We start from the raw sequence: 13321 nt of genomic DNA, 5'->3' as shown, positions 1-13321 counted from the left end.
TTATTTTACAGTACAGAACACAAGAATGAGCAGCAGGGACAGTGTAGCGCAAAATTATTTTCGGTCAGTCATCTCTTTCAGTAAAATGGATACATCTTTTGAATGCCCTACCAACAGAAATACAAATACAAACTGATCTGACAAACATTTAATGAAAAAGGTGAAACATTGATCTGTGATCTGTGTCCATGTGCACATACAGATAAACATACATGCACTGATACAGATTATGAATGTATGTACACGGACACACACAAAGATAAATGTTATGCACATAAATACATCATTGCCATGAATTAGGGAACATGTGTAAATGATTGTTATGTGATGTTAATACTGTTGTTATTGAGAATGTGACTATTTATTATGAGCTTTATTTAATTAATGTACTTCTGGTAGTGATGTGTTATGACTATTTTGAGTAGAAAAGCCTATAAATAAAAGTCTATAAATCCCAAATGCAACACATCTGTTTCATGTTATTTTAACCTGTTACAATGTTTTTTTGCATCGTCCCTGATAAATAAATTAATTAGCTGTAATTAATTTCCTCCATCGCGCTGGACTTTACATGATTTAACTCATTTAATGCAGTTCTACTGTGGAGGGCAGCAACACGCCTCTGCTGCGTCTGGTCTGCCGCAAATATCACCAGAAGAAGAAGAACCGGAAGCATGCGCAGCGTTACGTACCGTTAAAACAGAATCGACGTCCGTACGTCAGACATCCTGCGTAAATATCCACAACAAACATGGCGGACGGTGAGTTAATTGTTGACCATTGATCGCGTTTTTCACAGTTTTTTGTTGTATTTTGTTTCCTTGCTGCGTGTTTGCAGGTTGGTTTGGAGCTTTTAGGAACCTCGTTAACCCGCAGAGGTCAGTTTGAGCCGTAAATCCGGTTTGTTTAGCGGCTACAGAGCGTTAATATGATGCTAAGCTAACAAGCTAACCGCTTACAGCAGCGCGACAGACGAGATTTTAGGAAATGTAACGTTTTTAATTTCAAACAGAATAAACGAGTTAATGTTTCTGTAGAATCACCGAGAGACTTAAATAAAAAAAGAACATTTGTTTTATTAACACTTTGTGTTCGGGGCGCACAAATAAACTGATAAATAAACTTATTGATCAGAGAAGATTGAGCTGGAAGAAGCAGGCATCTTATCAGGTATTTTATTATATTTTGTAGCTGTAATATTTCTCCTCAGTGACGTTTATTAATTGAACAGAGCTCGGCTATCTCTCATAAAGTGTCTGTAAACCAAACTCTGTTCATAAATTTGTTTCTTTAGAGATTTCTTTCGTATCAATGTGTATAAAACTGAACTAAAGGTTTGTCAGATATCCGCGTGATCTGTTGGTGAAACACTGAACAACATGATATTTCATTTCAGTTAAATCTTCAGCTCCATAAACAGTATCTTTTATACCAAAACTGCTCATTAATCAGCCAGTTTACAGCCTGTTTGGTTCATCCAGATTCTGTAAGAAGCAGTCAGTATAATAAACACAGAGACATCACATCAGCTCAGAGTACTGACGGCTCTGTGGATGAAGGACGTTATGGCGCCTCCAACTGTCTGAGTAGAGGACGGCAGCTCTCTACTCTTCAGTTGAATCAGGAACTTCTTCTTCTTCTTCTTCTTCTTCTTCTTCTTCTTCTTCTTCTTCTTCTCACTTCTACAGTTGAAGTTGCTGTGAGCATTTCTTTAAAATCTACTCAGTTCACCTGGAAGACGAGAACTGTTTCCGAGATATTTAAAGTTTACTTTCAGACACTGAAACTGGTGCCGTTTTTCAGATCTAGTTTTGTACAGATAATTAATTAATTTGTCTTTGCCACAGTTATTTCTAGCTGATGTTTGGAGAGTCTTAATGTGGTTAGTTAAAACTATTCCCAAATCAGCTGTCAACTACTTGAGTGATCAATAATTGATGATGACCAATTTCACCTTTCTGCACTTAGTTCAAAAAACAGAAGTGACAGTCTACAAAACAGTCTAAACTTAAAGTCCATGTCGTAGCTTTTCTGGACCTTTCGATCATATCACCAGATCTTCTTCAGCAGATGGAAGTTACCTAGTTTTCATGAAGAATGTAAATTTCCATTTTTTTGAGCACTTAAACAACTATTCATCTTTGTTTCTTTCTGAGTTACAAGAAGCAAAGTTAATCTTTTAAAAGTTAATTCTTGACCTTTGAAATGTTCTGTCGCTGTTCTGGTCTTCATACTTTACTAAAAACAATGTGAAACCAGCAGGAATAAAACTCTAAATGCACCGTCTGTCTTCCAGACCACACAGATGCAGACCAGTCGATGGAGGGACACACTCCTGTAAGTATAACACTGCACTGTCATTAAAGGGCTAATATTTAAATACAAACTGTTAGCCTAGCTTAGCATAAAGACTGTAAGCAGGGGGAAACTGTTAGCCTAGCTTAGCATAAAGACTGTAAGCAGGGGGAAACTGTTAGCCTAGCTTAGCATAAAGACTGTAAGCAGAGGGAAACTGTTAGCCTAGCTTAGTATAAAGACTGTAAGCAGAGGGAAACTGTTAGCCTAGCTTAGCATAAAGACTGTAAGCAGAGGGAAACTGTTAGCCTTGCTTAGCATAAAGACTGTAAGCAGAGGGAAACTGCTAGCCTGGCTTAGCATAAAGACTGGAAGCAGAGGGAAACTGTTACCCTAGCTTAGCATAAAGACTGGAAGCAGAGGGAAACTGTTAGCCTAGCTTAGCATAAAGACTGTAAGCAGGGGGAAACTGTTAGCCTAGCTTAGCATAAAGACTGGAAGCAGAGGGAAACTGCTAGCCTAGCTTAGCATAAAGACTGGAAGCAGGGGGAAACTGTTAGCCTAGCTTAGTATAAAGACTGGAAGCAGAGGAAAACTGTTAGCCTAGCTTAGCATAAAGACTGGAAGCAGAGGGAAACTGTTAGCCTAGCTTAGCATAAAGACTGGAAGCAGAGGGAAACTGTTAGCCTAGCTTAGCATAAAGACTGGAAGCAGAGGGAAACTGTTAGCCTAGCTTAGCATAAAGACTGGAAGCAGAGGGAAACTGTTAGCCTAGCTTAGCATAAAGACTGGAAGCAGAGGGAAACTGTTAGCCTAGCTTAGCATAAAGACTGGAAGCAGAGGGAAACTGTTAGCCTGTTAGTTGGTCATTTCAGCCGTATTTTAAACAATCAAGTCAAATATTTGTTGCTTCCAGCTTATCGATGGTGTTTTTCTTCCAGTAAACTGAAACTCTTCATGTTTTGGACACATAAAACAAAACATTTAATGAAAAAACTTTGAGCTCTCAGACACTGGTGAACATTTTTCCCTGTTTTCTGATGTTTCTCAGTTAGAGCTGCAACTAACCAGTACTTTCATTATGGATTCATCTGCAGATTATTGTTTTGATTAAACGTTTGATTTGTTAATGTCAGTAAAAATTGAAAAATTATTATGTTGTTTTCTTATGTCTTGTTTTGTCCGACCAACAGTCCAAAATCCCAAAATATTCAGTTTACTGTCAGTAAAAGCATCAAATCATCACATTTTAGAAGCTGAAACAGCAAATTTATGGCGTTTAATTTAATTGCAGCTTTACTCTGTAACGATCGTTCTGTGTTGTGAACATGAATCTTCCTGCAGGTGTCTGAAAACCCTCACGGAGAGTACGGCCTGACAGACAACATCCAGGTAACACACACACACACACACACACACACACACAGTCACAAACACTCTGTAAACTCAGACTCCCAGCATGCTCTGCTGCTGCTGCTCCTCAGAGGACGGTGGAGAACGAGAAGGCGGGTGCAGAGAAGATCTCCAAGCAGAAGGTGGACCTGCAGGCGCTGCCGACCCGGGCCTACCTGGACCAGACGGTGGTCCCGATCCTGCTGCAGGGTCTGTCGGTTCTCGCCAAGGAGAGGTAGGGCCGCAACTATCGATTATCTTCATTATTGATTCCTCTGCTGATTATTTTCACTGTGAGGTTTGTTTGTTCAAGTCGGATTCACTGTAGGGGTCTAGCATTCAGACCTGGACCAGTTTTTCCTGTAATTTATGACCCGTTTACATGTTGTGTATAATATGTATAAACTACTGTTCCTACTGTGAGTTTCCCTCCGGATATCTGACTGTCTCTGCTCTTTCCTTCGTCTTTCTGCTGCAGTTTGTTGATCAGATGTTGTTTTTTTTTTTTTTTTGTTTTTCCTTTCAGACCTCCGAACCCCATCGAGTATCTGGCAGCGTTCCTGCTGAAGAACAAATCCCAGTTCGATGAGAGAAATTAAAACGCTGCATTAGAATCATTTCATACAGTAGAAACTTGTTTGTTAATGAACTGCGACACTGTTTTTTTTTTAATAATCCAGAATAAACATGTTGACATGAAAAGAACCGTCTCTGTTTTAGATTCTTTTCTCTCAGAGAGGCGGACGTTCAGATGAACATCAGCACAGAGCATGTGGTTAGCCTAGCTTAGCATAAAGACTGGAAGCGAAGGGAAACTGCTAGCCTAGCTTAGCATAAAGACTGGAAGCAGGGGGAAACTGTTAGCCTAGCTTAGCATAAAGACTGGAAGCGAAGGGAAACTGCTAGCCTAGCTTAGCATAAAGACTGGAAGCAGGGGGAAACTGTTAGCCTAGCTTAGCATAAAGACTGGAAGCGAAGGGAAACTGCTAGCCTAGCTTAGCAGAAAGACTGTAAGTAGGGGGAAACTGTTAGCTTAGCTTAGCATAAAGACTGGAAGCGAAGGGAAACTGCTAGCCTAGCTTAGCATAAAGACTGGAAGCGAAGGGAAACTGCTAGCCTAGCTTAGCATAAAGACTGTAAGCAGGGGGAAACTGTTAGCTTAGCTTAGCATAAAGACTGGAAGCGAAGGGAAACTGCTAGCCTAGCTTAGCATAAAGACTGGAAGCGAAGGGAAACTGCTAGCCTAGCTTAGCATAAAGACTGTAAGCAGGGGGAAACTCTTAGCTTAGCTTAGCATAAAGACTGGAAGCGAAGGGAAACTGCTAGCCTAGCTTAGCATAATGTTTTTTTTTTAATAATCCAGAATAAACATATTGACATGAAAGAACCGTCTCTTTATAGATTCTTTTCTCTCAGAGCATGTGGTTAGCTTAGCTTAGCATAAAGACTGGAAGCGAAGGGAAACTGTTAGCCTAGCTTAGCATAAAGACTGTAAGCAGGGGGAAACTGTTAGCCTAGCTTAGCATAAAGACTGGAAGCGAAGGGAAACTGCTAGCCTGGCTCCGTCCAAAGCTTAGAAATAAATCTTCAAACATACAAAACAAGTTTTTAATAGAATTTTAATTTCTTCAGCTCATTACATAAGTTTTACTTTAGTGCACAGTACAATGAAATAAAACAATCTCTTCGACATGTACTCAGTTACAAAATCAAACACTACGCCTGAATCTACAAAATATATATATATAAAGACCCCCCCCCCCACTCCTGTCAGACAGTGTTTTAAATAAAGTTTATTGTTTGAATGCTGCAGAGGATGGAGAGGAACTGTTTGGGAAAGTAGCGTAGCTTAGCACAAAGAGTGGAAGCGGGGGGGGGGGGGGACTAGCGTCATCAAAAGATCCGACAGGTCTGATTTACATGATGTGTGTTGAACAGGTGCAGAAATAAAAGACTTTGAGGTTTTAGCAGCAGCTGAAGTCCTTAAAAACTTGAAATCAATTAAAGAAAACAGCATCCACATGGACACACTGAAGCTGATTACCTGTTATGTTTGTATTTATGTTTTAAATCAGGAAAGTTTACATGTGAACTGAATGTGTTGAAGGGAGTTCTGCAACACTTGTATCCCCTGAATGTGTTCATGGACAAAATCCACCTTAAAAACAATAAAAACACACAAAAAACAAGTTTCATTTGTCTATTAAAAGATCAAATTGTTTCTTGGTTTAAATGTTAATTGTTGTTTCACTGAGGCAACGCTGATGTTACTGATTTTGTAAAACTTTTCATTTTAATGTCGAGGAATAAAAACAGGAATGTTGGGGGGCCATGTTTGTTTTGATTGACGGCAGAATTTAAGGCGGATCTTTCCTTTAAACCACCTGCTGGCAGGTGAGGTGATGTTTGTACCTGAAACACACCTGAGCACAAACACCCAGGTAACCAGCTGACACCCACGCCAGCTTCCTCTGTCTGCATGACGTCTTTTACAGACCGGGTAGAAGGCGGGCGCAGGAAGTAAGTCTTTGTGCGTGACATCAACAGAAGGCGTCCTGCGGGTGACGAAGGTAAAAACGAGGAGGACAAGGTGCAGGAGGCAGGCGAGGTGGGCGGGGCTTTGTCTCAGATGTAAAACTGGTGAGCAGCCAGGTTGTCCATGAAGGGCTGAACCAGGAAGTCTGTGGAGAAGTAGAAGACGAGGCCGAAGGTGATGGAGATCGGCAGCGCCGGCAGAGCTTTCTTAAAGATGGCGAGCAGCAGCAGAGTCAGGCACAGACCCTGAAACAGCACAGGTACAGGACAGGTGTGATACAGGTACAGGACAGGTGTGATACAGGTACAGGACAGGTGTGATACAGGTACAGGACAGGTGTGATACAGATGTGATACACGTAGAGGACAGGTGTGATAGAGGTAAAGGACAGGTGTGATAGAGGTAGAGAACAGGTGTGATAACGGTGGAGGACAGGTGTGATACAGGTACAGGACAGGTGTGATAGAGGTACAGGACAGGTGTGATAGAGGTGGAGGACAGGTGTGATAGAGGTGGAGGACAGGTGTGATACAGGTACAGGACAGGTGTGATACAGGTAAAGGACAGGTGTGATAGAGGTGGAGGACAGGTGTAATACAGGTAAAGGACAGGTGTGATAGAGGTAAAGGACAGGTGTGATACAGGTAGAGGACAGGTGTGATAGAGGTAAAGGACAGGTGTGATAGAGGTGTGATAGAGGTAAAGGACAGGTGTGATAGAGGTAAAGGACAGGTGTGATAGAGGTGTGATAGAGGTAAAGGACAGGTGTGATAGAGGTGGAGGACAGGTGTGATAGAGGTGTGATAGAGGTAAAGGACAGGTGTGATAGAGGTGGAGGACAGGTGTGATAGAGGTGGAGGACAGGTGTGATAGAGGTGTGATAGAGGTAAAGGACAGGTGTGATAGAGGTGGAGGACAGGTGTGATAGAGGTAAAGGACAGGTGTGATACAGGTAAAGGACAGGTGTGATAGAGGTAAAGGACAGGTGTGATAGAGGTGTGATAGAGGTAAAGGACAGGTGTGATAGAGGTGGAGGACAGGTGTGATAGAGGTGGAGGACAGGTGTGATAGAGGTAAAGGACAGGTGTGATAGAGGTAAAGGACAGGTGTGATAGAGGTAAAGGACAGGTGTGATACAGGTAGAGGACAGGTGTGATACAGGTAAAGGACAGGTGTGATACAGGTGTGATACAGGTGTGATACAGGTGTAATACAGGTAGAGGTACTTTCAGTACTGACAGAGAGATGCTGGTTAGGGAGTTGCTGTAGATTAAAGTCCTGGTCCTGGTCTAGATTTTAAGGCATTTGCTGTAGATTTTTAGGTTGTGATGTAGATTGTAGGAAGTTTCTTTGGAATCTGAGGAGTCTGGTGTAGATTTTGTGGAATTGCTGTTTAGATTTTAGGAATTTTCTTCATAATTTGGTGAACTGCTGATGTGGATTTACATCCATGTAGATTTTTGGGAGTTTGTGTCAATTTAGGAAACCATATTTGGGAAAACTGGTGTAGACTGTAGGAAGTTTCATCATCGTGTTTTGGGGAGCTGCTGATGAAGATGTTAACCTAAACCTTCACCTAAAACTACAACTTACGATAAGAATGGCGACGAAGCAGGCGAGCGTCGTGTTCCAGTCGCCGCCGGTCGCTGCAGCTTTTCCAACCAGAACGCTGTAGAAGATGAAATCCCCGAGGCCCAGCTTGACCCCGCCTACACGCCAAAACACCAAAACACACTTCCTGAGTCGTGTTTACATCCAAAAACAACATAAACATCATCATCATCATCATCATCAAAACACATGAAGCGCAGCCGTCAGCTGATTGAAACTCACGGTCCTCCTCCAGCTCCTCTTCTGGAAACGACTGCGGCCGTCGGCTCTCGGGCTCCGCCCCCCTGCCGCTGTGCTCCGCCTCCTCGTCTGAAAAACAAAATGGCGTCAACACGAAAATAAACATCTGGACATTTTACAAAGAGGCAGATAAATATAGTAAAGTTTAATTACTTAATTCAGCATCAATGATTTTTAACATGAATGCAAACTTAATTAATTTATTTAATCAGTTTATTTATGTCGGACCTGTTTCGTGTCCTGACTGCTGTCCGTCCGTCGGGCTCGCCATTCCCACCGTCCACATCATGGCAGCTGAACATAAAACGATAATAAAACAAACATCACGTGTTGAAAACGCTACTATTTCATGTTTTAAATGTTTTTCCGGGTTTAACAAAGTCTTAAATTTGTTCAATTTTTAATAATTTATCTTATAAAATCGTTGCGAATCTAAAGTCTCGTCCGGTCAGAATCATCTGTGGTTTGTTTTCATTCATCTGCTGAAGGAGGAGCAGGATTTATGACATCACAACGAGTCTGGAGCCAATCGTGGTCCAGTATGTAACGTACACAGTGTGATGTCAGTCACAAACACTGAGAATAAGGAAGGAAACATCTGGTGTCCAGTGGGGGAAAAACTATAGAAAGCATCAATATTTACAGATTCTGGATGGATGGAGGACGGTTAACAGACGTCTAACTGTATGAACGATCTAAAGATTATTGTACTTATCGAAACATTACAGGTGTTTATCATCATTTCTATCAATAACATTGTGCTCATTAAGACAATAAACCAGATCTGGAAACATGGTGACATCACAGTGACATCACAGTGACATCACAGTGACATCACCATCAGGTCAGTCAGACATATGGAAGAGAAAATGAAGGTGAACATTTCATTTCATTATTATAGATTATATATTATTATTATAGATCAGAAATCAGCTCCACCTTCATACATTAACATTATAAACATGCTGCTCACATCAATTAATCAGTTTTAATACTCAAATACTACATATACAGGTTTTTATTAATACAACCATCTAAATGGAGCCATTCTGAATGATGAATACTTTTACTTTAATACTTTTAACTACATTTTGCTGCCGGTACTTGTGTACTTTTACTTGTGACGGAGTATTTTAACATTGTGGTTCTGCTGATACTCACAGGAGTAGATGAGGGCGGGGAAGATGGGCTCGTTGCGTTCCTGAGCCGTCTCCACCAACATCCTGAGAGGACCTTTAGGAGACAGGACGGCCACCAGGTCTGCAACGACACCACAAACAACCAGAGCAAAGCATGATGGGAAGGCTGAAAGTCACATCATTGGACACACATCTGCATCTGAGTCCTTGTTTCCCTGAATCCCCGTTATGGAGATACCGTAACTACGGTTACAGACTGGATACAGGACTTGTTATGGTGGTAAATGGAAACTGGGGACCTCTGGAGTTCAACAGGGATCTGTACTGGGCCCTGTACTCTTGAACCCTGCAGCCGACGGCGTCGACTCACCGTAGACAGAGATGGCTCCCAGGATGACCCAGGCCGACCACTCGGGCAGGTACTTGATGAAGACGAGGGCCATGAGGGCGCTGATGAGGATCAGGTAGGCCTGCTGTAGCTGCAGGGGGCCCTTCCAGTGGATGCAGACCATCCCCACCGCCCCGAAGTTCCAGATGATCACGCCCACAGTCGGGTAGTCCACCGCCAGGTTGTACGTCTTAAACACTTCACTGGGACACAGAAGAAGATGCGCCATGATGCACCTGAACTGTCAGTGTGTTTCCTTAATGTGGATATTATTTAGTATTTTCTGTGGACGTGGTGTAAATAAAGTTTTTACATCAAATAAAACAGTGACACTGTAATGGGAAATTGCTGATGACTCAATAAAAACACAAAGAGAGCATTGTCAGGTTATGAAATAGTGTAATCAAATAATACAATCAGAAGTATAAAGCATCATAGTTCTGGAGACAAAGATACCACCTAGCTATCTTTTCTTTGTCTGAAAGGTTAACCAGTCCCTTAAATACTACTTGTACAGAATTTAAGACATCTGTTTACTAACCTTACAGGTCAGCAACCCTCAGATAGAAACATAAGTCAAAAGTTCAGCTAACCTAGGAACAGACTTTCTTCACCACCATATATGACAGTACATAAGCACCAAGTAGCATCACAAAATAACATTACTACTATATTAAATTAAGGACAAACCACACTATCCTCTAAAGCTGATCAGTTTTACACATAAACATCTACATAACTACAGTTTATCTTATCACTGGCTCAGGTAAAGGTATAACAGAATAAACTAACTGTTAGACACACAACTGCCTCATCTTACACAGCAAAGAACTAAGTTTAGAATAGACACAGCACACACAAACTAACACTAAACTGAACTTAAACACTGTCTGAAACATGTATGATATATTGAAGAAATACATCAAATGATAACCTGTTATTCAGTTTTCTTTTACAACAGACGCCGAGAGCTGAACTCACCCGAGATACATGAAGCTGAACCAGAAGAGCAGCATGAGGGAGGACAGGATGAGCCAGCCGTGGATGAACTGAACACAAACACATTAAACCAACATCACAGGAGACAAGAGACAAGAGACAAGAGACAGCGCCCTCTATCAGCAGGAGGTTCAACTGCAGCTACACACAAAGTCAGCAGCATGTAAACATGTCTAAACTATATTTACTCCATGTTGTGGACTCATTTCCCCCAAATATTCACATTTGTATGACAGTTTGCTTCTACTTTAAAGGATTTTCTTTCTCAAATTTACTTTGATTCAGTTTGTAAAGCAATAAAACTGTAAAACAGTTCACTTCCTGTCTTCGTCTTCATAGCAACGGCAGCTGAGACTCATGGGCAGTCTCTCCAGGAAACTGTGATTTTGGACTAGTTGATGCATTTCTTGTTGTGGTAACGTTACGTCAGAGCAGCGTGCATGAAGTGACTACATACTTACATACATGACTCTTCATTAGTAGTAGTTTAAAAACAAAAATCATTTGTGTGAGGAGGCGGCGCTGACCTTGTAGCAGCGGTACTTGTAGAGAACGACCAGGAAGATGGTCATGACCACGATGACGCTGATCATGATGATGGTGTTGAGGACGGAGTTGAGGAGCCGGCGGCCGACAGACGCGGTGTTCTCGGTGAACGGCGTGTAAATTCTGCGGGGGACAAAAACACATCAGCATTAGCGGCAAAGCGGAGGACGAGAGATGGTGAGGCGGCGGGCTGAACGTGGACCTACAGCTGCTGGTCCGTCTTCTCGGTGTAGAAGCTGACTGACTTGATGGTGGCGACCACCACCGCCATGCAGAGGGTGACGGGGATGAACAGCATGATGACGTGTTTGGCTCCGTACTTCAGAGTCAGCTCTTCCTCGTCTGCATCCACCTCCTGGTCCGAGCCGCCGCCGCCACCGCCGCCGCCGCCGCTGCTGTCGCCGTCCACAGCAGCCGGAGCCGCCCTCCTGGTCGGTCCCTGCTGGACCAACAGAGAAATGTCTGTTAAACTTGAACTCATTTGTAAAGATTAACAGGTAAAAGGATCTTTACCCTTTTGGACGGGGTGTCGTTGGCGTTTTCGGGGTCAGCATTTTGTCTGTAGGACGGCACCACCGGATTCTCAGACTGAACCAACGCCGTCCTCTCGGTGTAGAAGTCGTCATCGGTGTCCGAGGCGTTGTCCATGGCTGCTGCACACGGCGTCGACTGCAAATAACCAGCAGAGCTGTTAGACTCCCAGCGAGCAGCTGGACGGTTATTATCAGTTAATAGTTCAGTAACCGTTCAAAACGTGCCTGTTCAGAACGGGCATTTATACAGACGGGTGACATTAAAGGAAAAACTGGTCCAGGTCTTAGTGCTGGACCCCTACAGTGGGGGGCTGCTAATCAATACAAAGTAGTTGTGAGTGATCAGCTTTATCCTGTGATGAAACATGTCTATCCTGATGGGAGTGGTCTCTTCCAGGATGACAATGAATGGTTTGATGAGTATTAAATGTTATGACCTTCACAGTCGCCAGATCTCAACCCAGCTGACGTGTTAGACAGCGCTCTGCACCATCATCATCATCATCACAACACCACATGAGGAAGATCTTTATGAACAATGATGAAGAGTTCGAGGCTGGTTTCTCTCCATCCAGACAGGAGACCAGTAGGAGGAAGCTTCCTGAAAGCTGACCAATCAGAACAGAGTGGGCTCATCAGGAGGCGGGGCCTTAAAGAGACAGGAACTAAAACGGCCTGTTTCAGACAGAGGCTGAACTGAGGGGCTGCATAAAGGACCAGTAGAAGATAAATAAGGAGTTTTTAACTGGAAATCATGCAAATATATTCCAGTAAAGCCCCAGAGGTTAGCAACACTGGGTTAGCCTGACCTGAAGATGCTAAACAGAGAAACTTTCCAGAGTTTTTCAGAATTTAGCAGAATGAAAAACGCCTTCAGGCCCCAAAAATGACTGAATCCACTCCAGCAGAGACTCTGAACCTTCATCAATAAAATCCTTATAAACCCTTAAAAACTCTTGATATCAACTTTCACTTTTCAAATGGATTCTTTTCTTCTGATTTGATGGAGACGTTAATGACACTGATCACATAACGTGACGTCATTATTTTTCATCGGAAATCTGGAAAAACTCGAGTGATTAAGTGTAAAAAAATCAAAGATGTGACATTTAAATCAAACCAACTCTCACTGAAACTGAAAACTGAATCATTCATAAAGTGTCTCGGTGTTTAATCATCTGACTGATGTTTGATCTTCAGAAGTTTTGTTTCTGTCTGATAAACTCTAAAAGAAAATAAATGTGAATCCGACTAAAAGACGTTGAAAACGAACTGTTAGCTTCAGATAAACACATTAAAATGAACGTTTTACCTTAATTTAAGACGCAGAAAACAGAAAAAAAAATGAGCAGCTCTCAAAGTAAACACCGACGGACAACCCGGAAGACAGCAATCAGCTGACCAACCCTCCACGTGACCACCGAAAACGTCACGACATCACGTGGTGTCCCTGCGCTTATTCGTTTTATGTCACATATAGATTAAAAATGTAAAAAGAAACATAAATATTTACATGTATAAACCCTGTGAAAAATAAATGAACCCATAAACAAATTAAACAACATAATGTTTAGTTATTTACATTTATTCTGCATGAAAGAAACAAATTAGACTTTTATGAATCACATATTTTGATGTGACT

General features: G+C 42.1%; 2 protein-coding genes across 3 annotated transcripts; one reads left to right on the top strand and one right to left on the bottom strand.

Moving 5' to 3' along the window:
* The first annotated feature begins 649 nt into the window (after positions 1–649).
* On the top strand, positions 650–4392 carry dpy30 (dpy-30 histone methyltransferase complex regulatory subunit). Its single transcript, XM_067585787.1, has 5 exons — positions 650–761; positions 2297–2337; positions 3640–3687; positions 3780–3922; positions 4214–4392. Exons 1-5 carry the CDS (start codon positions 752–754, stop codon positions 4284–4286), a joined length of 315 nt encoding a protein of 104 aa, XP_067441888.1. The 5' UTR covers positions 650–751; the 3' UTR covers positions 4287–4392.
* An 896-nt stretch (positions 4393–5288) lies between these two features.
* psen2 (presenilin 2) lies at positions 5289–13097 on the bottom strand. 2 transcript variants are annotated; one of them, XM_067585784.1, is made up of 11 exons: positions 12992–13097; positions 11660–11815; positions 11353–11588; positions 11128–11269; positions 10583–10650; positions 9584–9804; positions 9236–9334; positions 8303–8368; positions 8057–8143; positions 7817–7932; positions 5289–6468 (listed from the first exon to the last, which is right to left on the bottom strand). In XM_067585784.1, exons 2-11 carry the CDS (start codon positions 11792–11794, stop codon positions 6313–6315), a joined length of 1326 nt encoding a protein of 441 aa, XP_067441885.1. In that variant the 5' UTR covers positions 11795–11815; positions 12992–13097; the 3' UTR covers positions 5289–6312. The 2 variants fall into 2 exon arrangements, with proteins under 2 accessions (XP_067441885.1, XP_067441886.1); XM_067585785.1 differs by having other exon boundaries at positions 11353–11585.
* Positions 13098–13321: the final 224 nt, after the last annotated feature.

This window comes from Thunnus thynnus, chromosome 3 (genome assembly GCF_963924715.1).
Source record: "Thunnus thynnus chromosome 3, fThuThy2.1, whole genome shotgun sequence".
NCBI lineage: Eukaryota > Metazoa > Chordata > Actinopteri > Scombriformes > Scombridae > Thunnus > Thunnus thynnus.
Note: the sequence above shows the minus strand (reverse complement) of the source record. Positions and strands in the feature narration are given on the sequence as shown.